Genomic DNA, 27,170 nt, shown 5'->3' on the forward strand with positions numbered 1-27,170 from the left:
TGGGCCGACCGGAAGAATCCATCTTTCTTCCAGTGACCGACGTCAACGCCAACACCACATCAAAATCATCATCATCATCATCTCTTTCTCGTGGTTAGGTTCTGGGGCTGGGTGTTGTTTCGGTCGTCCGATTTGTGTGTGCCGGGTGTGTGTTGATCGTTGTCGTTGTTGTGGGGCGCATTGGTGGTGGGGCCGGTAGAAAAAGACCGACACATCGGCCACCCTTCAACCAGGCGCTCTGTCTCGCGTAGCAGACACCGCCGCTGCCGTTTGTTGTTTCACTACACCAGCTGTAAAGCAGCAAAGTGTGGGGGAAGGAGACGCTCAACTCGCTACGAGCGAGTAATCAAGTAATTGCCCTCTTGGCACATTGGCCCTGGTCAATGTTTTCCGTTCGGCAGGGAAGGCAGGAGCACTGCCAAAGAGGCTAACGACGTGCCGTGGCGGTATCACAACGCAGGAAGACACACTGCCGACTGAAGCAGCAAAATGAGAAGAGGGGTTTGAGAGGGCGTCGTCTCCCACTGGACGATTGGATCTACACCACCCAGTACACAGATGGCAGGAAATTCAATGCGAAAGTTTCAAAACCGATTCACAAACCAGATGAGCCTCCAGAGCCCAGCCCATGGTATGGTTCCCAGGGTGCGAGATTGCTGCAAATGGTGGAGAACATATTGCTTTCCATATATGGGAGGGACGCGCAGACAACGCCTCTGGCTGGTGCTGGTGTGGTATGAATATTGTCCTAGGTCAATGACCCTCGCCGGGTGGTGGTCAAACTATGGAGGGAGATGACGACTTCCCCCCGACAAAACGGTGACGCACGGATCCTTCCGTGTGTTCTTCTCGTTTGTGCTGTGCAAAATGGGAAGCATTGAACGCCGGAAAACGCTGGCAGGTATGAAACTAATTATGCTGCCGGTTTTGGATGGGAGGTGGTCGTCGACCAGGAAGCGATTTGGGCAGGATACGCTCTTTACCGTCGGTTGCGGTTGAACTTTAAATGCAAATTATCTGTTTGCATGAAATTCAAATATCGATACAGGGTTGCACAATGGGTTAGATGTTAGAATTTGAAAGATATGATGAGAATGGAATTCTAAAGCAGTGTGTGTGTGTGTGTTAATTTGCATGTATTATGGTGCTATTATGTTCGGATTTGATTCCCAGCATATGCAAGTTCGTCTTTAATAGGCAGTTTTGTCAGTGAACGTCGGATTGACTCCGTAGCATGGTGGTAGGCAAACGAACTGCTAATCCGCCCGTCTGGAGTTCTAATCTCAAACCTCGAAATCATGCTTTATGACGCTCTGTAACCTTAATTAAAATGAAATTACTGGATTTAGAAACATTATCTCCATCTAGCGCGCTTATTAATATCGTCATATTTAAGACTGCTGTAGAGAATTCTTTCCGCCTCTCCCCTTCCTATCCAACTGGATGAAACTCTCTTTACCGTGGCTGGTGCTGCAATACGTGCGGTGTTACGACAGCAGACGGCGGCGGAGTAGAATGAAGGCTAACATCGAAGCGGCAAAAAAAACGAGGTCACTGTGCAAAAGTATATGCACTTTTTGCCTGCTATTGCGTAGCCTGCCCGACCTCGCCGTCACCGTCTGGCAAAGAGCGAGCAGCAGCACCATACCACCCAAAACCCACCGATAGTTGTGTCTTCAGCGATGCCCCGGCAACAAAACGCGAACCTCCTTCTTGTGCGCGCGCGATCGAAGGTTCCGGCAATGAATGGCTGAAAACTCGCCCAGTTGTTCGCAGGCAGAGAGCACAGCATAAAGCAAAATGTTCACCTCCTATCCCGCACACCCGCCCCGCACAGTCTGGCACAGTTTGATGCAACATTATTGTGTGTACCCGTCTGCTTGTGGCCCCGCTTTACTGCCTTGACATTTTTGCCGCCACTGCCGCTGTTTCGAATTTGCCGCCTCCGCCGCCACCTCTCAGGTGGGGGAGGGCGGGTGTCTCGTTACTCAATTTCATCACGGTTTGCCTTTTCCGAATGGTGGGCCTCCGTTAGGTTGCGATCGGCTGATGGGGAGGTATCTATTGAAGGAATGAGAGAGAGAGGGCGAGTTTGGTTTGAAGATTGTAAGAAGTGTGAGGCAGGTTAAGATGGGTAATAGATAAGAAGCGCCGGAGGCGATGTTAACTGCACACCCAATGGCGGGGGCGGAAATGGCCGCTTTATCTGTTCTGACCATTATTTATAATTTATTTCTTTCGTTTTCTTCTCGTTGCAGGTGAGTTCAACTTTCGCTTTTGATCGAGAACGTGCGGCGAGGTCCTTGCAGGTGCTACGGACCAGAGTCCTTAGGCTGTGTGTATCTGATGTCTAGGTTTAGAAGTTTACTTGGGTGTAATCGCAGGCCTGGTAATGTATTTCGGTCAATATTGAGCATCATTACGTTTGATGGGCTCGTTTGTATGAATTTGAATTTTCTGTTATCAGCTCCAAATTTCCGCTCCCCAATTACGACGGGAACTTACAACTTCAAACTGATGTTTCTACAGTGAGAATTACAATTAACGATTACATTAACGAACACTTAAATGCTCGTGCAACCAGATCAGTGACATTAATTCTAGTTTAGTTTGCACATTACACCACACGACTATTTCCTTGCTTTTCCACCGCTAACGCAAACAAAAATTAAGATGAAATTGTTTGATAACAGTGTGGGGGAGGGCATGGATGGAAAAGATGATAAAGCTTGCTTCGTATGTTGTGTGTTGTTGATGAAGCGGAGACAACCCTGAACGTTTACGGCATGTAATGTTTCGTTAATTAAAAGACCAGCCCCATATCCATAATCGCGCCTGCTCGTGCTTCTGCTGCCATGGTTGACTGGCCTATTGCCTTTCGTTTCGATAAACGTGCGGGCCTGTTTGGCAAACGGTGCGCGCGTGCTCATTGATGGCACTTAAAATCCCTCCAAATGGGTGTTGAAAATTTGCTTTTATGATTATCGTGTGTTTTTAGCCGAGCAAGACAACAGAGCAAGCGAGCGAGCGAGCGAGTGGGGAGCATCTTGATGGAGTTTTCCGTGTTTTTTTGTTTTCATTCTTTTTGGAGCAACAAAATATAGCAAAGGAGATGCGGCGCGCAGGGTTCGAATGAAGTGGCTCCCTCACCCGACAGGTGCAATGTTGTGCTGCGTGACGATTGTTGTACGCACATCCCTTTTTCCCCCTTTGCAGTAATTTGGCAGTGGTGGTCGGTGCGACAAAAGAGCTATCGAAGGAGGCTGCCCTTTTTCTACCTTAACTCCTTTTCTCGGAAGATAATATCCAAACCCGCACCGAGGGTCGAACGATTTTTGGTTTTACAGCCGGTCGGTCGGACATCCCCTCGAGGGGTCGGTTTGTGCCAAAAACCAGTTCAAGATTGCCTCGGCCACTTGTGCTGCTGCTGCTGCTGCTGCGGGCAATCTTCATACACGTTCGAAGAAACACCTGGAAGTATCTGCTTCCCCGGCCGAGCGATTTTGGTAGCAATTTTGGCGCGTGCTTTTCCGGAGATGGTGCGGCAGTGGCTGTGGCGGCAATGACAACTAAGGGAAAGATTAAGGGGCGGCTGTGAGACCAAATCGGTCTGTTCCATTCGATTGTGAATGGGTTCGTTTATGTTGCTATATCTTTTTTTTTGTTTTAGTGTGATGGCAGTTTTTTGTTGTTTTTGCTCTTTTCGGTCTTGGTTCCGTTTCGCTATCCTCCACACAAAGTGTAAAAGGTGCAGCAGATGCGCCAAGAAGCAAGAGCACCTGCCCCGATGTGTCTGTCTGCTGCTGTTGGTTTTACGGTTTTTCGTTTGGGGGATATTTTTTTTTTCTTACTGTAATCTTGATTGACCTCACATGTACGTCTGGAGGACAGCGCAGCTTTACCAGCTGTACCCACGGTCCGTTCGGGAAATGTCTGTTTGTTTGTTTCGAAAGCTGTAATGTGTTGGACCAGTTGTTGCTACTTCATTTGTCATCAGGTGGCGAAACAAGTGAAGATACAGACAAGAAAGACTGTTTATGTTATCTTCACAGCGTAAAGTAATGTTTTTATTTCTAAAGAGTACAAATATTACTGTTTTAATGCATTTAAATCGATTTTAATGAATCAACAACAAAGGGGATTCATTTCTGCCAAGAAAGAGCTAAGGATGTTGCACCATGCTGGAACTAAAACAACAGATTTGATCCCAAAGAGTAACTGACATTATTTGTATGAATCAATCGAAACACAGCATAACATGCTTGAGATTTCAGATTAAAATTTTGAGATTGGATTCTGAAAACATCAGAAATTGGAGTACGCTTTGTGGTACATTGAATTCACCCAACATTTGCTCCGCGAATCGTTAGTATTTTGGTTGTTGTAGTCATTATTTATTTAAATTTAACCCATGTAGACTGCTTCAACTGGTGCGTTAAAGTGAGCATAATCCAGCAAGTGCAGTTTTCGATCAATATTCCTGCCTCGCTTCCAGAAGATACAGCATACTAAACATTGCTCACTCACCCGAATTCATTTCGGCTGTTCGATACGATTCATAATTACAAATCGATTCACTTCCCTTCCCAGGGGGATATGATGTTCCAAGTCATAAAACCAAATACCGAGCGATTTGCTTCCCAACAAAATCAACCTCCCCCGTTCGCAACAGCAACTCTCCTCTCCAACCTGGTATAATGTAATGTGCTCGCTAAACGGTCGGGGTTCGGTGTGTTTGGTGGAAAATTCGCACAATTTTCCTCGCCGTTTCGCGTTTCGGTTGAAATTACATCAATCAGGACGCGGGCGACCGACGGACGAGTACGCCTTCTCGGGAAGGAACGTTCCACAGTAGCAGCAGCAGCAGCAGGAGTTCCGTGGCTGGATTTTCGCGATAAGCACCGTGCGCTCGAATAAGCCGTAGTGTGTGTGTGTGTGTTTGTGTTTGTGTGGTGGGCAACAACCCAGTCGGTGCGAAAAGGTTTGCCAGGGTTCCACCATTCCCGGGAACAAATTTATAACCACCAGATCCCCCTACCATTCGCCGCACAAACCTTCCTTTTACTGCCGCCGTAATCCTTCTCGCGAAAAAGGGGCTTCATCGCACGCCAGGACATTTAGCCGCTCGTTGGCTGCCGGGATTTTCTCGTCCTTTTTTTCTCCCTCACTCTCTAGCTCTATCTCGCTCCTGTTGCTGCAGAAACGCCCGCGGTGGGGCAGGGTTTCGGAAGGTTATAACATAAATTTAGCTGCCGGTTTGGCGCCACGGGCACGTACCGTATTATGGTGCTTTGCGTTGCTTCGCGTGCGCATACACACACACACCACACAGCATAATTTGAAAATATCGTGCAAATGAGTGCAGAAAGAAGCGGCATCTCTCGGACGTTCGATTGAATACGTTTGGGTGCTCTTTGCGCCAGGCGGCGGCTTCCCCCCAGTGCTGGGTGTTTATTTTACGCTTCCCATTTTCGTTACCTTGCCAATTTGCAATCAGAAGCGCGCCAAATCGTGCGCCGGATGGGGCAGATTTTTTTTGTTTGGTAACAGGCCAGAGATCATCAAGAAAAGGTGTGGTCGGTCAGGAGTTTGCTGTTGAAAATCATGTGTCCGTTTAAACACACTTTGACAAAGGGATATGCAATTAATGAGCAAACTGTGTTTGATATGGAATGTTTTATTTATTTAGGTTAAATTGTTCGTAATGTGATGAATCTTTCCTTGTTCAATGACGCTGGGCGGTCTGTTTGTGCCATCAAATTGCATTAGTTTTATCGAATTTAGGAATGCATACGATAAACGGGTGTGTTTTACACAAAAACTCGATTAATCCGCATTTGTAACTAGTTGTTACACGCTTTGCACTTCAGTTCCAACTGTTTGGATAGGAGTTTACTGCACCAATCATCATCTTCCTTCCAATTAATAGCTGGCTGCCTCCAGTGATACCATCTCGGTGTCATCGGGAAGTTCATTCCAGCTCCCCGGTACTGTTGGATATATTCCCAAAACTGCCCTCACAGTGCATCTTTTATACCTCATTTTTGTCTGTATGTTTGGTTACCTGTATCCTCAATTTCAACGTTGATTCGATAAACCAGAGCCAGAAGAGCGATAACAGGTATGCTGTCTGCGCCGGTGTGTAACTCTAACGAAGCACCGTTGCCATACCGTAGTCGTCGTCCTGTCGACTGTGACACGTTCGCTCGACGAGTCGAGAAAATGTGATTATAAACTTTGCTAACTAATTCACAAACAGTCAACACACACACACACTCCGGGTTGCAATTCTGATTAGTTGGTGACTCGCTCTATCCGGTTTCCCCGGGTGCTTCCGGTACTGCTCCGTGTGAGGGGGCAAGTGCGATGCCCTTGCAGTTGAAAATTCAACTGCTACTTTTGAACTTTGGCCATCGTACACCCCGAAAATTTGCTGGTTGTGACTTCGCCGTGGAGCTTTAGTGCATCCGGTTTGTTCAGTTGAATTCAGTGCATCCTCATGGCGACAGTGGGATATCGTCCAGGATGATATATACATAAGGGAAGCTACAAAAACTGTGCATGGACGTTTGAATCCTTATTCTCTGCTTCCTATCCTTATTTTCATCTCTCTCTCTCTCTGCGTGTATGCATGCGACCAGTTCGTCGGTTATTGACCCCCTGGACGATGTCTGAGGTGGTCGGCGAGTTGAGATTTGGATTTACGTCCGAACCGCGCTGCAAGCTGATGCACAAAAACAAAGAAAACGAATGCCCAAAATTGTGGTGCAACCTGCTGCTGCTGCTGCATGATGGCAGAAGCAGACCAAATGGGTGTTCTGGGGGGTTTTGCGTTGGTCAGAGCACGACAGAGACACATCGTTGGATATACTTTGAGCCTAACGATTTAACCTGTGAACTTGATGGAGCGCGGGGAGTACACATGGAGTCTTCGCAGGGGTTAACCACAGAGAAGAGAACAGAGAAAAATCCCCAAACCAAACAAAACGACAGCTGTTCTTGGTGCTGCAAACTGAACTCCAGAGCAAATGAGACATGAAAGAAAGACGCGGAAGAATCGAGAGCCCCTTCAGGGTTGTGCCTTTTCTTCGATAGAATGGATCAATGTTTGAAGTTGCCAGAACTCTCCCCTGGACATCAGCACCTCTGGAAGAGAATTTGCATTTTGAAATCATTGAAAATGGTGCTCCAGTTTTTCGAGTACTGTACCAGAGGCACTTCAAAAGTGTTGAAACACATGTGTTATTGTGTTTTTATTAGCCAGCTTTGCAGGTGCTTTGTACGTGTAAGCAGTTCTTGCCAGATGAGTCCGAATTAATCCGACCCAAATTTTCTTTTATTCAACTGCCTCTCTAATGGCAGCATTTGGGGGCTTGACCAAAGGCCGATCTTCCAATCGCAAACCGCTGCCCACGGTCTTCCAACTCGAAAAGCTCATAAATATGTATCCGCAGCGATTTACGGAGCATATTTCGTTCGCTCGCAGTAGAACGTGAGCCTTCAGGGGCATGCTGGAGCGAAGGTTTTTTTTTTCTCCTTCTTGTGACTGAATGAGGCTCTAAAGCCTCGGTGCTAAAATAAAAGTGACGAGGTTATTGACAGTGGTAGTAGTAGAACCCGCCACAAAACTTTAGAACCACACGATGAGGCTCTCTCCCGTTCTTGAGGACTGAGGTTCTTTTTTCTCATAACCTCCGTCCAGGGCTCAGCGTGTTTGGTCTGGTGGGCATTGGAGCCGAACAGTATTACTGTGCACACAGAGCGCTTCCATGGGCTTCTTGTTGTCTTTCCTTCCAACGGCCAACACAAACAGACACACACATTACCCTTCTTCTATCGAGCACTGCTCGGTTCTCGTTACGATGTCCGCGCTGCTGTTTGGAAGTTCGAAGAACTCCAAGAAGGCACCACTCGTTTGTTGTAAAAACCTTGTCCAGCAGTCCAACTGGCGGCGGGGAGACCTGTGTGATCATCCGGTGTTGGTTGTTGGAGGGTCGCAAATTGTTGCAGGCACCATTTGGTTATTATTATTATCCTTTGTGCCGGTTTTTTTTAGTTGCTCTCTTGCTTTTCATCTTCTTCTTTTTTTTTTTGCTGTGTAACTGGGGCGGTGCAACTGTTACGGTTGTGGTTTTGGATATGAACGAAGCTTGAAAAATAATAGTCTGTAAAAGTTGTACGTGTACGAGAGACGGGAGCCTACTCACTACTCGCTGCAGAGTACAAACAACGGGTGTGAGTGTTTGGACGAGCGCCTTGTTTCCTTGGAAAAATGGTGTAATGATGATCCTTTTTCCATTATTTTTTATTCAGGATTTTCACAAGCACTCACAGGCCCACAGCTGTTGTTAAAATATTATGAAACATTTGCGCCTCTGTTGTTCTTTGGAGGTTATTATTGTTTTGCTTTTGGTTTTGATTTCTTTCTACAAACTGCGGGGCTTTTTTTGTTTTAATTTATTTTATTAAAAAAGCTGTTAAAAAGATCAAAACTGCTCGAGAAAATCACGTCAAAAAGGACAACAGCGTGGTCTTGATGTTGTTGCTGGAAATTGGGATTCCTTGTGTGGCTCAAGGGCGAGGAAAATCGATTACCGCATCTTCTGAAAATTTAGAACTCCCCATATACAAACACACAAAATCCAATCTTCCCTTTGGGTTTCGCAAAATGGCAAGCAATCCCTAACCTTCTGCCCCACCATATCTTGTGGGAAATGCAGCAAATTTTGCCCTTAAATTTTCCCGCATACTCACCGCTGTTGCATACACGGCGATGCAAAACAGTTGTCAATCGTGGTGCTCTCTTAGGTTTGCCTCGTTCGCTTGTCGCATGGCCGCATCTCAGCAAGTGTAAGCGCGACGAACTGCGAAAAACGGTTTTGCCGAAATCCTTCCATCTTCGGGTGGAATTTCAATTTTGGCAAGAAAATGCGGAAAACATTCGGGATCAACCTCTCTCCGTGTTCGCGCTGCAATCTCCAGCATACGGGGGGAGAAATTGTCATTTTGCTTGTGTGGTTTTTGCGGGTCTTTTCACTCCATGGGAGGAGAGATGTTTACGGGAAGGCGTTCTTACCTTCCAGCTGTCGTCTGTGTTAGCGGTGATAGTGAAAAGGTAAGGTAGGTAGGTTGTTGCTGCTGTTAAATGATAGAATTAGAGAACTGTTCTTGTGTGTATTGTTAGTTGTTGTACATCTTTTTGTTGAAGGTGCAATGTACAGGGCGAGCAACAGCATTTTGAAGAATACTCGTTTTTTAGGTACTAAGAACCAGCGTTTGAAAGCGTTTAAAAATTAACATTAGAAAACATATGTCAGAAGTGCAATTTTTCACATACTGTATAGTTAGGATACCTTCGTTTATCTCTTCCAGAGGAGCTGTGTGTGTGTCATCAAGGTTCATCTGTTCATTGACACCTCTAACCGCAAACTCCGCAACAAAAAACCATTACCTAAAACCGCGTCAGCTGGAATACGAAGCATTGAACATTGAACAAAGCGTTGGGGATCTCTCCATTTAAACACACACTTCTTTCCAACTCCGCCGTATGCTCTTTGTGCTCTGCTTCTTCGTGGCATTTTTGCAAACATTTCGTTCGCGTAACAAAAAAACAACCCTCCTCGTGGTGATTTAAAACACGTGGAGCATCACACTGACTACATAGTTGTTCGGATCCCGGAGATCACCTCTTCGCTTTATTGGCATTGTATCGACGAGGAGGTAGATGTGCAAAAAATGGATTGAAGAAAAAACAACCCAATAAAACGAAGCAAGATTTGAGCGATCGCAAAGTGCGAAGAAAGAGGCGCCGCGCGCGTAAGCATCGATAGTGAAAATGTTTATGCATATACTCACTGGTGAGAGGAGGCAGTTGGTAAGAAGGGTTCCATACGCACGATGCAAATCAGCGATCTGCGGCGCCTGTACCTCATTCCCTTTCACACACATACACACACACCTCACATGGCAAATATGTGTGTCTGCTATCGATGGTTTGGAAGGGAAATAAACTGTGCGTAATGCTGTTTGGAATGTTGACTGGGTGTGTGTGGTGTATTGTTTGCTCGTCTTTAAGGGGGTTTTCATCGTTCAGTGCAGCCAAGTTGAAATGCCTTTTTTCTTAACACACTTCTCCCGATGATGATCTTTAAGAAGTGAAGACGAAGGCAAAAATAGGAGAGAGAAAGAAGAAGTGAAAGCTCTTCATTTTAAGAGCCATCGCGCGCTCCTGATTCGTTCTGTCCGATAAACTTGTGCTATCAACTCACTTTTCATTACAATGTTGAGCAGGAGGACACTTGCTATTGAATCGGCAGCAGTTTTCCGAGTTAAAGCCAAAAGGTAAGAAAAGTGATCCAAGTAACTTTTCCTTCCCCAACTCCAGCAGTTGCAAAAATCAATATCATCGCCCGCGCGATCGCTGCAAAATCGAACGGCGCTAGGCACTCATTCCGGCAGAATAATTGAATATGAAATTTTAATTAAAAATGCATCATCGTTACTGCAAACCTCTACTGTACTCTCTCTGCAATATTGTAAAAGCACCACCGCCGCCGTGCCTAGATGATGCTCCTTGCAATGGCGCTTCCGCTTGGAAGCGGAAAGGAAATTGACTGAACGCTGCAAACTAGAACGCTCTCACCCCCGAATCGGAGTGCAGCTGGCGGTACTCCCATGTAAACAGTGTGTTCCATTTTCCCACCGGCCGCCGGTCGGGAAAGCCGGAAAAGAAGGTTCGTGCTGCCATCACGCCCAGGAATGCGGGGCCCATAAGTCTGTCATCGGGGTCTGGGGAAAAGTGCATCTTGTTGTACAGGCGTTAGAGGTTTTTTTTGGGGGAAGGCGATGATTTAAATCGCTTGAATTCACTCTATTTTGGTTCACGCCAAGCGAAGATGTTTTACTTTTTGGTTAACAGTTAAGGCAAAAAAAAATCGATATGATGAATGCATTTTCCTGAGGTGAAAATTAATGCTCCACAACTTGTCCCGCTGTTCTGCACAACAGTGTGTGTGAGTGTGTGTAAACAAATGTTAAACACCTATTTTCTTTCCTGCTACAGACAGCTTTTCGTGTATGATCGAGTCGAGTGCCGCATAATGATGACCAAAACGACGGGGTGTGGGAGTGTAGGGGGTGTGAATAAATTATTTGTTACCTAAAATGTGTCTACTTTGAAGTGTTGGTGCTTGTGTGTGTATTTAAAGATAGAACTTTAGTGCTCTTGACTAGCTCGCTCTGTCGCGCTCGCTTGCTAGACGCGACGTGAAGGCGAACACCAACGGTGACGTGTCGAAAGATAATTAACATCGAGTGAAAATTAATTACTCGAATCACTCGTCTTGTCAGATTTTCCATTTTCTTTCGCCCTGTAACAGCCGCCCTTCTAGTATTTTATCACCCGACTCGAGGGTGGTATAAAACCTCCGGCCAAGAACCGAGCAGCAGCAACACCACGGTGTTACAATTAAGCGCTTTTCCGCTCTCGGACGAAATGGGGCCGGTGGAAGCAAAACAAAAAAACAGATCCTCAAAAGTGGAGGGAACACGAAAGCGGTAGTTTGCACAAAAATCGACTCGTCGACTCGCTTTGAAATTTACACCGATTTGCAATTCAAATTCTGGAGGAAAGCTTGCTTTTCCAACCACACACACAGACACACCGTCTGTGTCTGTCGGCGTCGGTGGTGAAGTGTTTCCTTCGTCTCGGAGTTTTTTTTGTCCCCTACCAAAGCGGTGGACTGCGACGGTTTTCCACGAACGGTTAATCCTTGCAATCCGGACGCTTTCGAGACGTTGTGCGAGTTTGGTCCTCCTTTCATTTTCTGTGTTTCTTTGTGTGTCTCTGTGTGTTCCGGGGCACAAGCCGCAAAGTTTTTGACCACTTTGATGACAAAGTTTCCCATCCCCATCCCAAGTGGAAAACGATAAAATTTCCCTAATTCATTGTAGAGGAGAACCGGTTGGTGGTGTTGTCGTCGTCGTCGCCGTTGCTTCGGTGTGCTTTTTCCGGAGCGAAATTGATTACCAGCCTGGCAGGCGACACTCGAGGTAGATGGCAGAGTTTCACACGCATCTTGAAATGGAAATAAAGGAACAGAGAAAGGTGAATTTCCACCAAGAAGACAGGCGTTTTATGCGCGCCTAGAGGCTTCAAAGAGAAAAGGAACAAAACATAATTTCCCCCCCCCGGTTGCAGATTATCACAGAAAGCACACAGCTTTGGCAATACAATCTGACCTTCGGTCAGACCTAATCCAATTGTCCCCGGAGTACGTGTGTGTGTCGGTTTTGTGAGGTTGTCTTTATCATATATCTTTCCGCTTGTGTTGCAATGTGTACACGATTAGTTTATTAGGGCGAAGCGCCGAAGTGCCATCTCGATTGGAAGCCCATTATTACTCCTTAGTGTGTATCCATTCTGCTCCTCGGAAACACTCACGGAACGCTAAGGATAATAAAATTAACACAGCCACGCACCGAATGCTCTCTCGGCCTTTAAACACAATCCTCACGACCGTTTGCTCGCTTGTGGTTTGATATGGCTTGACCTTGGTACTATTGCGCGTCCGCGCCCTTGCTGGCAGAGTCATTTCCAACGCTCGGAACGCTTTGTGATGAAAGCAAGCAAAATTGCTTCGCCTACACACTTACGGACTAGCGACAACGACGACGACGACGACAGCGTCTTTGTGTGCTACACCGATGTCCTTAAGAAATCCATTCGGCAGCCGCAGACGCTGTTGTGCAAGGGTGAAGCAAATCCGTGGAAATTACTTCTTCAAGGAAATCATTCGGTCTAGGTTTCTTTGCGACTTCTATAGTGGGGCCAGAGGACGTGATGAAAGCTAGGAACGCACCGGGACAGGGAATAAAATGGTTTCTGGTGACGCAATGTCGCAGCTCCACTCATTCGGATGCTATTCTTTGCCTGCCCGTTGTTTCCTAGGAAGGAGTGAGAGTGGCCCTACGGAGGAGAGGCCAAGAGATTAAAGATTAAGATAGGAAATAGGTGTGGCGTGGAAATCGTACCATTGGAGGTTTAGGTTTGGTCTTGTGTGTAGAAAAAAAACTCCCGCTAGAAACCGTCATTTTGTCTCCAGTTGATTGGCAAAAGTACGCGCGTTAAAGACTCACCCTTATCGGTTTCATAAAGATCATTTCTTCAAAATTGGCAGCAGCAGCAACAACATAATTGGAAGACAGAACTCCAACCTCCAGGTAGTGCAGCTATATTTAAAGACAATGTATTCGCCCGTTGGCGCCCTGCATACGAACTCAACATGGATGGCATTGAGTTGGCGCTTTTGTCTGCCGCGTGGCGGGTCCCTCTGCTCCGTGTCCGTGACCCTCACACGCAATTACCCCCACAGTGGTGATTGTTGGTGTAATAAAGTGTCACAAGATATCGAGCGAATCAGCGTGCGCGTATAATTCGCGTCGTCTTGGTTGGCTTTGTTTGGTGAGTTTCGGGATTGCGATCATATGCAACGAAGAAGGAAGAAGAGAGTGCTCCCCGGACGCGCGCGCCCAATCATTGTGGTGAACTTTTGTTTGAGGGCATGGTGGAGCGTAGGTCTCGTCATTATGTCGTCATCGTCGATACGATGCTTTTGTGGTACGTGAACTTGGGCATTAGCTCCAATGTGTGGGAAAGTGTGAGAGCTGTTGCCTTCCCGGGCAGTCAAGTCCATTTCCGTGCGGGTGACAATGGCAAAGGCCCTTCCTATGACCCCCAGCAGCAGCAGCTGTAGTAGCAGCGTTGGTCGTCTGATCCTAGTACATTCCAAGTTCTGGAATGGATTTCGCCGAATTCGCTGCTTCTCTTAGCGCTTCATTGTAATTTTGATGGAAGTAATTTCCCCGACAAGAAATGTCCTGAAGGACATCCACAACAAAGATGGGATGGTCGTATTCACACACACTCACGAAGGGTGGCCTTGAACCGCCAGTTGCAAGAGCACACGGGCGGGGTCCCTACGTGGGTTGAATGTTTGGAATTTCCGGCACAAATCTGAGGATAGAGAACTTATCCTGAGCAACGAGAGCGTACCTGAGCGATTTCAGGAAATTCAGGATGTCTGTTGCTGCTCTCTGTTCTGGAGGTTAAGTGTACGGCCTGTCTGTCCCTGTTTTGGAAGGTTGGGACAGCGTTGTATCCCGAAAATATGCAACGTTTGGTTGATGTTTTCGTTTGATTTTGGAATTTTAATTAAAGTTTCCCAGCACGGAGTTTAAAGAACGTGTTGGTAGTAGTCGGCCCACTGAAAACGCTACGCGGAAGGATTCGAAGCGAAAGGAAAAACAAGTCCACCACTCCCATTTTCTGCCTAGATTCGTTATTCGCTAAACAGTCGAGGGAGGGAGCAGCACACTAAACATAAGTGACATAATTCATGTCGGAAAACCCATAAATATCTTGCCCATACGTCCGCAGCCTTCACCCCGAATGTTTCGCCAGTTCCAACTCCACCGACTTCAAAAGGCACAACACACCCCCGGGAGAACATCCACGCGTAACGAGACGCAATAAATTTTCGTTTTAAAACTTTTAGCCTCTCGAAGCAGAATTTGAAGTGTGCAAGCGCGGCGGGCCCGTCCGTTTAAAGACCATTTTGATAACCGGGCGGCAGTGGTCGAAACCCGGGCCGGGTCGGGTCTGCACAATCAACAACCACCGGGTGACGGTCGAACGGACCAATTTCCCGATAAAACCGACGTCTTACGGTATAACGTTTTTTTTACGAATTGACAGGGCCCAGGGGGTAGAAAAATAACCCCAGTTCGTCCGAGTTCTTCCACTTTTCCGCTACTGAAGTGTGTTTCAATCCTTCGCGCGGTGTTCACACATCGTCTAATGCCCCTTTTGTTACCAAAACCCTCTCCTAGTCGTCCCTTTGCCGTGTGTTGCGCTGTTTATGAAAGCTGTCGAAAGCTTATTTATGGTGCCGTTTTGCTAATGGTTTCGATTGAGTGTATATGTGCCGCTGTGCTGAGTTGGTTGCTCCCCGGGCGGGCGGGTGCGCTTTCCAGCATAATTATCGGAACAAACCCCAAATGCTTTGCACACAGCGACAGTTGAAACCCTTTTCTTATGGCGCGCGCGCGCGCGTTTAAATCAGCGACACAGCTGTTCGTTTGTGCCGCCGCACAGAGAGTACTTGGTGGCAAATCGATTACCGCTTCGCCGAAAAAGCTTAGCCCAACTTTATCGTTCATCTTGTGGAAAAAAGTGTCTAATATATATATGGAGGAAAGGAGCGCGCGTTTCGATGAAGGTTAAAGAATGGCAAACTTCCGATTCCTTTTTGCTTCCCATGAATGCTTAATTTCTATTTTCGACCATGTTGTGTAGCGATCAGGGGAGGGTATAGATGAAGGACCACCCTCATCTAGTGCCCTCCTACGCCCCTGCGGTGTAGTTTGATTGGGGGTGACTGGGGGCTCTTTTTCTTTTCATTCCGGCATTGGTGGACCTTCCGTTCCGTACTAGTTTCGCTCTCTCAGCAAGCCGTGATTCTATTTTCGTTATCAACGTCAATCCGGCTGAACCGGATGGGGCATAAAACATCCTTAGCCATTTTGGGGGAGTGGGAGGTGGGATAGCCTCACGCCACTAGCTAGAGAAAAAGGACCAGAAAACGACCATAACGTCGTCCGGCCTCCTCCGGTCGGAAATGCCATTGCACGCGATTTTCGTTAATGTAAGGAATTTTGTTTTAATATTAAACCACCGGCGCTCCTCGTTAGCGCCGGTTTTCTTTTCGGGTCGCTGTGTAGGTGTTCGTTGAAGAAGCTCGTTGTCGGACGTCATTGACGTCAGAGAGACCTCGGAATTGTTTGAAAATGGTTTGTGTGGCTGGGAGGGTCAGACACCTTTTTGCCTCGAGATTGACTAAATTAGAACCTTTGTTTTATCTAATGACATTACCAATTAAATGGCATTAATGTTCAATGAGGGTTCGATTCCATTTTTGGGTCGTCTGATGCTGCCCCAGTTTTTCCTGTGATGCTCCAATAACGATGAACTCGTGTCTCTTTCTTTCTCCCGTGTCTGAAGATTCGATTGGAGGTGTTTTTCGGTAAACGATCTGGACTAGAAACCGTGGGCCGCGTGCCCTAATTCTGGTGAACATAAATCAACCTGGTGCAGCCAAAACAAGAAGAATCAGGTTTCGCACTAAACAATCTAAAAAGCTGGTTGTTTACTAGCCCAGTGTCTAGCTTGGTCTTGGCTGGTCTGGTGTTGTTGTTTCCCTTTTTCTCCTTCTCGAGAGATATTCCTAACAGAGCACAGCTCATCTGGCCATTCTTTAGAAATTCCCCAGCCCCAAAAACCATAAACAATCGGCAGACTGGTCGGAAGTACGCGGCCAACCACCAACAAGAACCCGTTTCGAAACGGCCGTTTCACCGGAAACAAATCATTCCCTAGGTTCTCTCTAGCACACCGCGATCCGTTTAGCGATGTGTGATAGCCAAAATCTTGAAAAGACACGACTTTGTTTTGCATTCCTTTTTCTCTCCTATGCGGCTTCTTTCCTGTTTCAGCGTACAGAAGCACCAGACACCGAAAATCCGAAGGGTGGTGGTGGCGGTTGTTTGAACGCGAGCGTCTCTTACTCAACGTGGTGTGATACATTGTTGTCGTGGGTTTGAGGTTATTTGATTTCGTCTAGATCTCGACTTGCCTTTTTTTTGTAGCGACGGTTACATTCGGCATTAGTAGACGGCGATGTTGAATTGCGCTGAACGCGATTGCATTTCACGCGGACGGCAAACGCCCTCCGCGCTTTCTGGTGTGACGTATGTCGCTGTTGGCCAGACGCGACTCATCCGTGGGGGAAAGTTCAATCACCCAACACAATGATTTGTTTTACGCTTTGCTGTGCGATCGTGTTTTAATCGTAACTTACTCTGGTGGTGGTGGCTGGCTACAGTTCTGAGAGTGATTTAGGTTGTTTTTGGGGACAGGAATTTCGGAGGGAGTGCAGACGGCGTACGCTTCGATGGCGAACTTGATTTGTTTTTGATAGCTCGCCCCGTCTGTCATCTCTCTGGAATGCTTAATATGCCGATCAATTTGCAAATAAATGAATGATTTTAATTTAAATACTTTAGTGGTTTGAATGCGAAAAGTCGTAAAATTTGGCGTCTGAATGTGTTGAGGGAGTAACGTGCTACGCTAGGAGATGGTCAATGGTTTAATGTATAGAGAGGCGGACAATTACAGGACTGGACTTGGATCGATTCCCCATTTGGAGTGGATTTTATTTCGTGTGTTTCAAGACTCATCAGATCAATCTAGCTACAAAAACAACTCAAATCAACTTAAATACAATTTCCTCTTCATTTTGATTTAAACCTCACTTTGTTTAACCAAGTTTAACCAATCAACACTTTGCACTTCTTCCCTGTTATTGTTGCTCTTCAGTTTCATTCTAACTTGAAAGCATTCCACAGCAGACCAGGAACAAAGGCGAAAACCTAGAAACAGTCAGAGTAAATTCCCCCCCAGTTTTAAAGTGCAAGTGCAACGTCTGTGCATTGGGGAGTCGAGCCAGGCTTCCTTTCCGAGGTGGAAATTGCGGTGCTCTTTTGGAACGGCGTGAATGTGTTTTATCTTTCCACCAGACGCCATCCCGGCGTGGCTGCTGAAGTCGGCGAAGAGGAGGAGGAACACTATTCTCACCGAAAAGAGTGGCGCACCGCAGACGCGCCCAGCACCAGTTGCGCTGCGCTTAGTTTATTTTATTCCGATGCAGCAGCCAACTTCTCTCTCTTTCCTCTTTGTCTCCGGAGTCTGTGGATGCGGCAGAGTCTGCTGCTGATGCAGCGAAGGCCGAGACACGATCGAAACGGAGGGTTCGGTCCAGACCGTTTCTCAACAGGATCAGCTTTCGAGTGGTGTAGACCGCCAAATGACAAAGGCAGCGTACAGAATGACCGTTGAGAGTGGATGGGGGGGGATTGCTCAGAGGGAACCGAAGTCGGCAGCTCATAACTTTTAACGTCCCCTTAACGTTAACGGGCAGACAAGTACGATTACGCGCCGCGATGCTAACTGCATAGGAAAATAACAAATTCCAATTCCCCGTGAAAGAGGCCATAGAGTGAGTGCGGGTGAACTGAGAAGTTTGAGTACGATCGCAAAGAAATTTCCATTACAACACCCATGGTTAACCGACATGGTTATGGTCCTCCCTCCGGGCTTGTGCGCTGTGTCTCTCCGCAAACGGGCGGAAAAAATATGCTTTCTTAATCGATTTTAATTGCTGAGAATTACGTCCATAAAGTGTGGCTTACTTCGAAGTGTTACCCGTTCCTATCGTAGGTATGCATGATGTAAAGACGTAAAGACAAATTTACTGGCAATGCATGAACACGACATCATACATTTCAGTTTGTCTTTTTATGACGTCCGTTCGCTAATCAAATAGAAGCGTTTTAATTGCAACGAAACAACCTTTCCGCTTCTCAGAACCATCCATGGGTTTTTGTGTGGAATTTGTCTACCAATGTCACGTACAGTGGAACCACCCTGATCCTCTCGCAAACACGCAATTTGTTGTGTACTATTTTTATGTCCCTCCCCTTATAATACCCCGAAAAACCCGAGTCCTTTAGCCATGGGTTCTGTCAGTCGGATTAATTATTTTGTTACACGAAACTGTTGTAACTCACCCTGCCACATACATGTGTGTGTGTAGGTATGGGTACACCCTTTGGCATTTGCATGACACGCTGCCAGTTCGTTTGGCTGGTGCGTACATGTGGAAAAAAGGTATATTTGGCGCACGGCAGATCAAAATAGTTAACCTTTTCCGGGATATATCGATGATGGCGATAATCGGGAAGGCTTAGAAGTTGAGCGAACGTGCGGTACCAGTGTGGCCAAACAAATGACGTTGACATAGGCCTGATCTATCGCCGTTATAACATACCGTAAGTTGCGTCAAACCCATGTTTTCGGCATCGATTAGTCTGCAAACGCTACACTAAGCTAATCGTTCAGCAACAATAGCGTGATATGGTGATGATGTGCATGATGATGGCGATGGTTTGCAGTGTGATAAGCGAGGTTCGGTTTCTCTGGGGCTTTATTCTTTCAACGGTTTCGCACCACGAAAAGAGCATCCCTCTTGTGGATCGTCGTGTCTGTTCCGTCGGTACGAACACGCTTCCGACATGGTCATGCACACAGACACACACACACCGGTTGACGTCTGTCTATCAGCGAAGGATCCGGCTTTTCCGGACGCATAGAGAATTGCTCGCGCGTTCGTCATGGCCGCCCCGTTTCTGTTGGGAGACTAATTTCTAAGTATTTCAAATTACCAACCACGAAAAAGACCTGCACGTTAGGTTCTAACAGCGCAACAAGGGAAAGCGGTGTTTGGTACGTACAACGAGCAAAACGAATGGAGGAGCACACGGGGCAGTTGGGCAACGTGAACGCTTTCTCGCCTACCCAGGATGACTATTCATAGGAAAATTAAAGGTGTAAATGAAATTAGAGACTATGGTCGGCTCTTCAAGGTGATGGCAGAACCCACACACCCTACCGCCGGATGGTTCAGGCTGTCAGGACATCCTTGTTGCTTCATGGTTAGGTCTTCGGAGCCCGCTTGCTGCCTTAACAACGGCAGCCAGGCAACTCCTGGAGGGGTCTCTGTGTGTCATGTGTGAGTCAGTGTGTATGTTCTAATATTCTCAGCAAATGGGCCATGTTCCGCGTAGCGTGCATGTTCTTCTTTCCCCACACACACACATACCCCGGGCAGAGAGCGAATGTGTCACGCGGCTTTTGTTGGTGCGGATGGCGCCTAAAGCTGCATAGGGAGTGAAGTGGCGTGAATACAGTGGCCTTCCCTTTCTCTGTTGGAACGTTCTCTGCTGAACGTCAATCCGAGCCGAAAGGGAATTCACCCGCCCGACGACGTCAGCGTGCCCGATGGCATCAAGCGCAACACAACACGACTGATGTGTGTGCATCAAGATTTGAATTGAATTAAAATTTGCCTCCTCCCGGGAGGAATAGCGTGGAGTGCCAGTCAGTGGCAATGACTTACTTTACAGCGAGTTTAGCGGGGGAGCCTGGGAAAACACTCTTTAAATCGTATCAATCCCATTGGTCGCTTTGTAACTCGCTTAGGGATTAGGAAATGTGAGGGAAGAATTTGGGTTTTTTGTGGAGTTCACTTCAACCCCAGAAATTCCAGCAGTTCCAGCTGGTCTACAAAGAATGGCTTTTTAAAACGGCGTAAGGCTAAATCTTGATTGACTCCCACTTCGGGTGTGCTCCCCGGGACAATTGACAAGATTCCCAATTAAGAAGCGCAGTGACGTCGGCAGGTCCGAACGGGGATGACATTTGAATTAATTCCAGCCCGTACAGCGTTTGCACGCGGACGGACCTGTACGTGGACACAATCACTTTTGAATGCACCTTCGGCGAGTGAAGCTGATGATTTCTCGTATCGATTGCACTTGTCGGGCAAGGTTTCGCTCGGAATTCAATACCGCTGCCTCACCCCATTCCTCTGCCGGTCAGGTTTAGTGTGTCGTGCAGGAATGTTGAGAGGCGCTCATGACTGAAGGTGTCGATTGACCCAGAGGTTCGTCGTGGAATGGTAATGTGGTTGAACTGGTGCTCGCACGAACCAGTGAGGCATTGTAGGGTAGGCACGTTAATAGCAATTAGGAAACACGAATGCAGTTGGGAATGCTTTGAGAAATGCATTTTGACGCCGGCAGAGTTGGGGCAAACGATGGTGCTAGGAGCTGAGGGAATAATTCTTCCTTTCATTACGTTATGCATCTTATAAGCTCTCTGCTCTGCTCTTAAATTTAGGCAAAAAATAAACAAAACTTGTTGTATCCAGCGGCCAGTGTCAACAGTTTTGTTTTGCAACATTTCTTCCTCCTCCGGTGGTGCAAGTCGGCACACGGGTAAAGAGAAAAAAGAAACCGTTTGCTCCAGCGCGCGTGTACTCGCTTTGTTCTAATTAATCATCCGCCCTCATTGCGTGGGCGCGCTGCTCCATCCAACACCCAAACCCAACAGTCCACACATTTATCCATTTTTCTTCTTCTTCCTTTTCTCATTCGCAGGGCTGTCACCGATCCGCGTGATGGACGCCGGGTCGCACTCAAGAAGCTGCCCAACGTTTTCCAGTCGCTCGTGTCCTCGAAGCGTGTGTTCCGCGAGCTGAAGATGCTGTGCTTCTTCAAGCACGAAAATGTAAGTACTACGCCTTGCTGGCAAAACCCGCACGGTGGGAACGGTGGAAGGTCCACTGCTTCCAATGTGCCAAGGAGAAGGACTTCTTCTTCCTTGTGTATTTTCCTTTGTCGAGAAAACCCCCGAAGAAACAGCGAAAGAGCGGCCGCACAGCGTCGTCTCGGTGGAAGAAGTTTTTAATTAGAAAGTGTTGTCGCTTCGGCCTGCTAACGTTTCGCAAGTGATACTACTACTCCTGTTAACCTTCGCCCGTCGTGGCTGTGGCTGTGTGCGCGCTTCGAGGAGCTTCTTTGGGTAGTTAGAAGATAGTCTTTTCGCCACGGCACGTGTTGTTTTTCCTCGCTCGGATAACATGTGTTTTAGCGTGCCTGGAAAGCAAGGAAAAAAGAGTAATGGAGGCGCCAGCGTGCGCCAATATTACAAGCCGAGGCTTGGGAAAACATAAACCCTGACCGGGGTTTGGAGGAAAAACAAAGCAACACCCGGGGAAAAAGATGCAGTGCGAAAGCTTCTTCTGCACACGATGGCAGTGATTGGCGTTGCGCGCCGGCCCGGGCAAACGTTGATGAAAATTTATTGGCCGTTGTTTTGGGGGGAGTTTGGTTCTGTTGGTGGTACGATCGAAGTAAAGGCTGTTGGGCATCAGAAGAGCCACAGACAAATTGGACAGAAGAACATTTCTCCCGCTATTAGCGCAACAATATTGCGTGCACTTTCCTCAACAGCAATGGAATTTCCTCAGCGTTGTTGGTGCTGTCTGAAATCGAAAATCCAATCCAATCCGGCCGCCGCAACGATTGATTGATGAAGTTTGGAAAAAGTGCATCTGGCTGTGCGGCTGCCGATGGCAACACTTTATCGTGCCCCGGATGGTTCGCTGCACCAGACCCCTCGAGGGAGTCCCCGTTTTGCTCGCCCCAAACCTCTTCTGTGCACTCGCAGCATTTCCCTCGGTTTTGCTGGTAGCACCGACCGGCACGGGGATGTTCGGTGGTTAAGGAGAGCGGCAAAGAGGACAAAACGAATCAAATACGAATCACGAACTAGGTTAATGGATGTGTCGGAAAAACATGAGGGCGAATACGGAAGCCTCCCGGCCCGTCACAACCCCCACAACACAGCTCGCAAGATGCGCTTGGCGTCTGAAAATAGACTGCAATCGATTAGGTTCTTATATGCCTTCCTCGGTTGTATTAGAGTATAAGAGAGGGAGTGCTTCTCCAAGCTCCTCCCTAGATTGATCCCGTGGAGAAAATGTAATCGTGTTCCGTGTGCAAGGAAAGCGTTAGGAGAGCAATTGGATTTTGTAATATACTTTGCCTGCCGTGTGGAAGAATTTGCTATCAGCCCACTACAAGTATCTCCCCCACTTTTGTGTCTCTTTCAGCTTAAGCCTTTCCTTGGGACACAAAACTATGTTCGGCGGATGTAAATTAACCCCTTCCAGAGACCGTTCGCACCCACTTGCGCCCACAAACATTATGATAAAAGTGTGGAGTAATACTCTGGCAGGAAATGAGTCAATCCACGTGTACGTGTGTTGCTGGAAGCATTTTCCACCACATTGCGTAGTTCTTGGGACAGCGAACCATCCCACTACACTTCGTTGCCGCATTCAGAGCAGCAGCGAAGCCTAATGGCTTCAGTAATTACCGCGGCCGCGCGCAACATTAACGCCTACACAAATGAAGCAATGAAGAAAAGTGTCCCCGAACCACGCAGAATGTAGGGCGTCGTTAAGTTATTAACTATCGATTTCGATCCTCACTTGCTCCACACATACACAGCTTTTGATTATTGATTGAAGTGAAACGACCCACTCCCCACTTCTTTCTGGATAACATTAGGCGACAGTTTTCATACGTCTCGCTGTGTCTCATTTAAAACCTTCCCATCGGGGCGTTGTCCGGGGCCATGTGTAACATGTGTCAAATGCAAAGAGACATCGCTTCTCCTCACAAAAGCCGCGCTCGCTTCTCCATTTTTTATGAGGCAAAACTTTACTATGTGTGTCCTCTGCGCGGTCCTTTCGGCTGTGCTATTTTTGTTCCAGCGCCGCCAATGTGTGACAGTGCCGGGAATTGGGGGGGACAAGATCAGCTGTGCCTAGGTTTTTATGATGCATTTTTTTCTGCCCCCGTGTCTCGCGTGTGGGAATAATCTCACCCCATCTCACCCCTCGGGGGCAGTGCAATTTTGGTAAATGGAAGCAATTTGAATGTGTCGTTTCGGGAGGGATCGATCCAAAGTTTCGAAGTGAAGATTAACGTCACCTGTGGGTGGTATGTGTGATACAGAAAGGACAAATAAATGCATTTTTTTCTATCTCCTCCAGCCAATGAAGCCAGGGCATTGAGTGCGCGTGAGCAAGGCATTTAAACGGCGGGCGGGGGATGTTGGCTCCCTGAAGAATGACGCACGTACGGCCACTTAAGACCACCTATCATGTCTCTTAGCCGGAAAGGGGACATGCTTTTTTGGATATCTTGCCGTGTAGGAAGCGAGAAGCGTTCCTTTTCTTTTAACTGGAGCAAAGCACAGAAGTCATGTTTTTAGAATTAAAAGTATCTCCCCGATACGATTGTGAGTTAATCACTTTAACGAACACGTCACGAAGCGCTGTCGTGTGCTTCTTCTCGGGCTGTCGACTATGCATATGCGAAACAAAAGGGAAGCTTTTCGGTCATCATGTTCTTGCCGCTGCAACTCAACACAAGGAATTAAGGAAATGGAAAAGCCTTTTTTACAAACACATCCACCCACCCACTATATTAATTGCAAAACACGCTGTGTGACCGCTGCCATGGTGTCTTGCACGGTTTGCATAGTGTTTGCACCCCGTTCTATGCTGCTCTATCATAAGGAGTGGGCCAGGGTGCCGGTGTGTGTGTGAGCCGTGCAAAATGAAACGAAAAACACACACGGCGCTTGTTGTTCGTGCGGCTCAAGAGTCAAATACGCGCTGGCAATTTTATGATTTTTCGCCTGTGCTTTATCATTCATCTCCACCGCCATACACACACCTTTGGTGCTCTCTAGAGAGTGAGGGAGAGAGAGAGACAGAAGAAGAAAAAAACAAACGATTGCCTAATAAACCTTCCGCGCTCGCGATATAAATCATAACGCCATTTCCGGAGGGCAGAGGGCGAATAATGGTTTAGCTAGTTTCTCATCCCCTTCCAGACCCCCCCACTCCCACTCCCGCTCCATAGGTTAAACGATTGCATAATTGCATGTATGCATGCGCGCAAGCGGGTGCTGTTTCAGTGGCCCTCCCCCTTCGGAAAGCCGCCATGTGGACAGATGTGTTGAATAGAAGCGAACTCGCTACTTCCATTGTTTGCCGCCGCCTACTATTCGCTACTATTGGTTTTCCCCATTTTCTTCCCCATGCTTTGGGAGTGCACAGATTGTAGTGCAGTTTGGCGAAGTGCAGTTTTGGGTCGGTGTTTGTGTGTGTGTGTGTGCAACACTTTTTGTTTTCTGCATATGCACAATCTTTTTTTTGTTCTATGTTTCACCGTGGCGTGTAGAATCAACAAAAGAAATACAGTAAAAAAACACAACACTAAACGGACAGGGCAAAATGTGGAGCACGTGAATCTACTGCTCCTCTGTGCTTTGTATTATTGTCGCGCCCGCTTACCCCTGTGTGTGTGTGTGCGACTATTTTTCCACCAACAAATAGTCGGTGTTAACCATGGGAAAAATATGGAAATTTGAGCATTGTGCTAAAAAAAGGGGGGGTAGTGGGAAGGGAAAGACGGGGAATAATTCTATGCAAATGCATCACGCCCAAAGGGGGGGGGGGGGGAGAGGACCCGCTCGGTGCCCGGTAGAAGCTGCCAAAGTCCATTATTCATAGGGGAATGAGCACGCGACCGAAAATCGAGATTTGGAGGTATTTTGTTTTTCCGGTAGCTCGTTTTTGCTTTTTTTTTGCTTTTGTTCTGCCTTCTGGTTGTGGTATGCAAAAATACGCGGGTATCATAAATCCCATTCCACCACCACCACCACCGATTGCAGCTGGCAGGCGGACGCGCTAATGCAATTAGTGTACGCGCGCTCGCAAACGCGCGGCGGTTGCATTTTGAATTGCCCTTGCACCACCACCGCCTACCGGAACCTCACTCCGTCTGTTAGTCGTTGGGGAACTCGGAAAAGCATAATAGTGTACACAACTCCCCGGTACGGTACTCGATTTGGCGCTGAATTTATTCCGCAAGCGCAAAGTGTGGGGTAGATGAGATTAGACGGTTTTTATTATGCATCGGTTATTTGATAAATTATCCGCTTACTTTAGACACACGAAGAGAGAGAGAAGGGAAGGGAGTGTGTGACACAGTCACCATGGTTACAGTTTTGTGTTTAATGCGCCAGAGGCAGCTGCAGCCGTTCTGCAGCTGTTCGCAAGTGACAGCATTACGCGAGCGACACGTGCTCAGCGGCGGTCATCGTTTTGGGGTGTATGTGTGTGTGTGTGTGCAGTAAATTTTACAGTCCACAGGCATGTGGTATTACCGATAAATTGGACGTGAAGCTGTCCACTGTTAATTTGGTGGAGAATTATCCTGGTTGGCTTATTGGAGGTAACCCGTTCAAAACTGAAATTCGAACACGCGCTAAAACGCCTAAAATTATGCAATACACTCTACACGCCTCTACTGCACCGTCCGTTTCCAATTGGATGAGAATTGGATTATGGTTGTTACTGGAAACATCCCACATAAAGTTGACATTCCACTGCTGCCAGTCAATCGCGTGTACGAGCAATCCATTGCATACCAATGCATCCGATAGGGTAAACAAGATCGGTCGGGATGATGCAGCTTTAGCTTCCAGCTTGCTTTTTTGTTGCCATTCTGCAGTCCGTTGCACTTTGCGATCGTAAGCCCTTCTGCCGGTGTCATATTACTTCCTTCACCCCATCCTGTTTTTTTTTGCATTCCTTTGCACCACCTTCACCAGTCAGCTGAAGTTTGACTTTTGCTGCCGTGGTTTTCATATTAATGTCACAAGTTCCCACGGCGTCGGACGGCGGGACATCATCGAACTGCAAACGAACGATGGCTTCTTTGCACCACCACTCTGTGGCAACAACAAAGTCCGATACACTTCGAGGTGCGCATCTTTTGTCCCGTATGTGTGTGCCTTCTGCTGCTCTCTGCAGTATTTGCTGCGTCAGCAGCTATCAGATAACTCGACAGCCGAAAGGGGGCGCTGACACAGAGCCTGATAGAAGGCTACTGGTGAGGCTCTCTTTCTTAAGATGCAAGGCTCTCAGGAAGTCACGTGTGTACTGCCAGATGGAGCTATTTGACACTTTTAATGCCACGACAAGACACGGCGACAGACGGTTCCCGTCCTGATCGATAATCCAGCTTCCGTACAAACTCTCTCCAACACACTGGGTAGGTAATGCAGACAGCAAATACACTGGGGGGGAATACTAAAGGACATTCAGCGGAATCAGTTTTGACTGACACGTTCCGGTTATGTTGGAAGTTTTGCGGACAAAATGTGGAATACGTCATGTGCAATACTCTCCTTTACTGCTCCTACATGTGCTTTATATTCCATTGCGGCACTTTAATGCATATTTTTCTAATCCTACTTTATCTTTGATTCTTCTCTTTCACAGGTACTTTCTGCACTGGACATCCTACAGCCGCCACATTTGGATTTCTTCCAGGAAATGTATCCTTTTTCAAAAATCTGAAATTATACCGTGTCATACACGCTTAGACATATCGTGGGAATGGCTCTCAACCAATGTCACTAATAAGAAAGTATAGCAATACTGCAATGGAATTATTTAATCATCGCCTTTAAAGCTCCTGCTCGGGGCCTATCAGTTATGGATGGTTTGGCGAATGATTGTGGTTTTATTTCCCGGGAACGGACTGGTTCGAAGAGCTACTGCAAC

At 47.2% G+C, this 27,170-nt stretch overlaps 1 protein-coding gene across 3 annotated transcripts in view; it reads left to right on the top strand.

Annotated features, from left to right (window-relative positions):
- The window catches only part of LOC1276565 (serine/threonine-protein kinase NLK), an 80,825-nt gene that overhangs the window by 33,019 nt on the left and 20,636 nt on the right, over positions 1-27,170 (top strand). For all 3 annotated transcript variants that reach the window (XM_315928.4, XM_061644619.1, XM_061644618.1), the window contains exons 2-3: positions 21,115-21,244; positions 26,886-26,941. In XM_315928.4, coding sequence (XP_315928.3) covers positions 21,115-21,244; positions 26,886-26,941 — 186 coding nt within the window. The remainder of the gene's footprint in view (positions 1-21,114; positions 21,245-26,885; positions 26,942-27,170) is intronic.

The sequence above is a fragment of the Anopheles gambiae genome, chromosome 2 (assembly GCF_943734735.2).
Source record: "Anopheles gambiae chromosome 2, idAnoGambNW_F1_1, whole genome shotgun sequence".
NCBI lineage: Eukaryota > Metazoa > Arthropoda > Insecta > Diptera > Culicidae > Anopheles > Anopheles gambiae.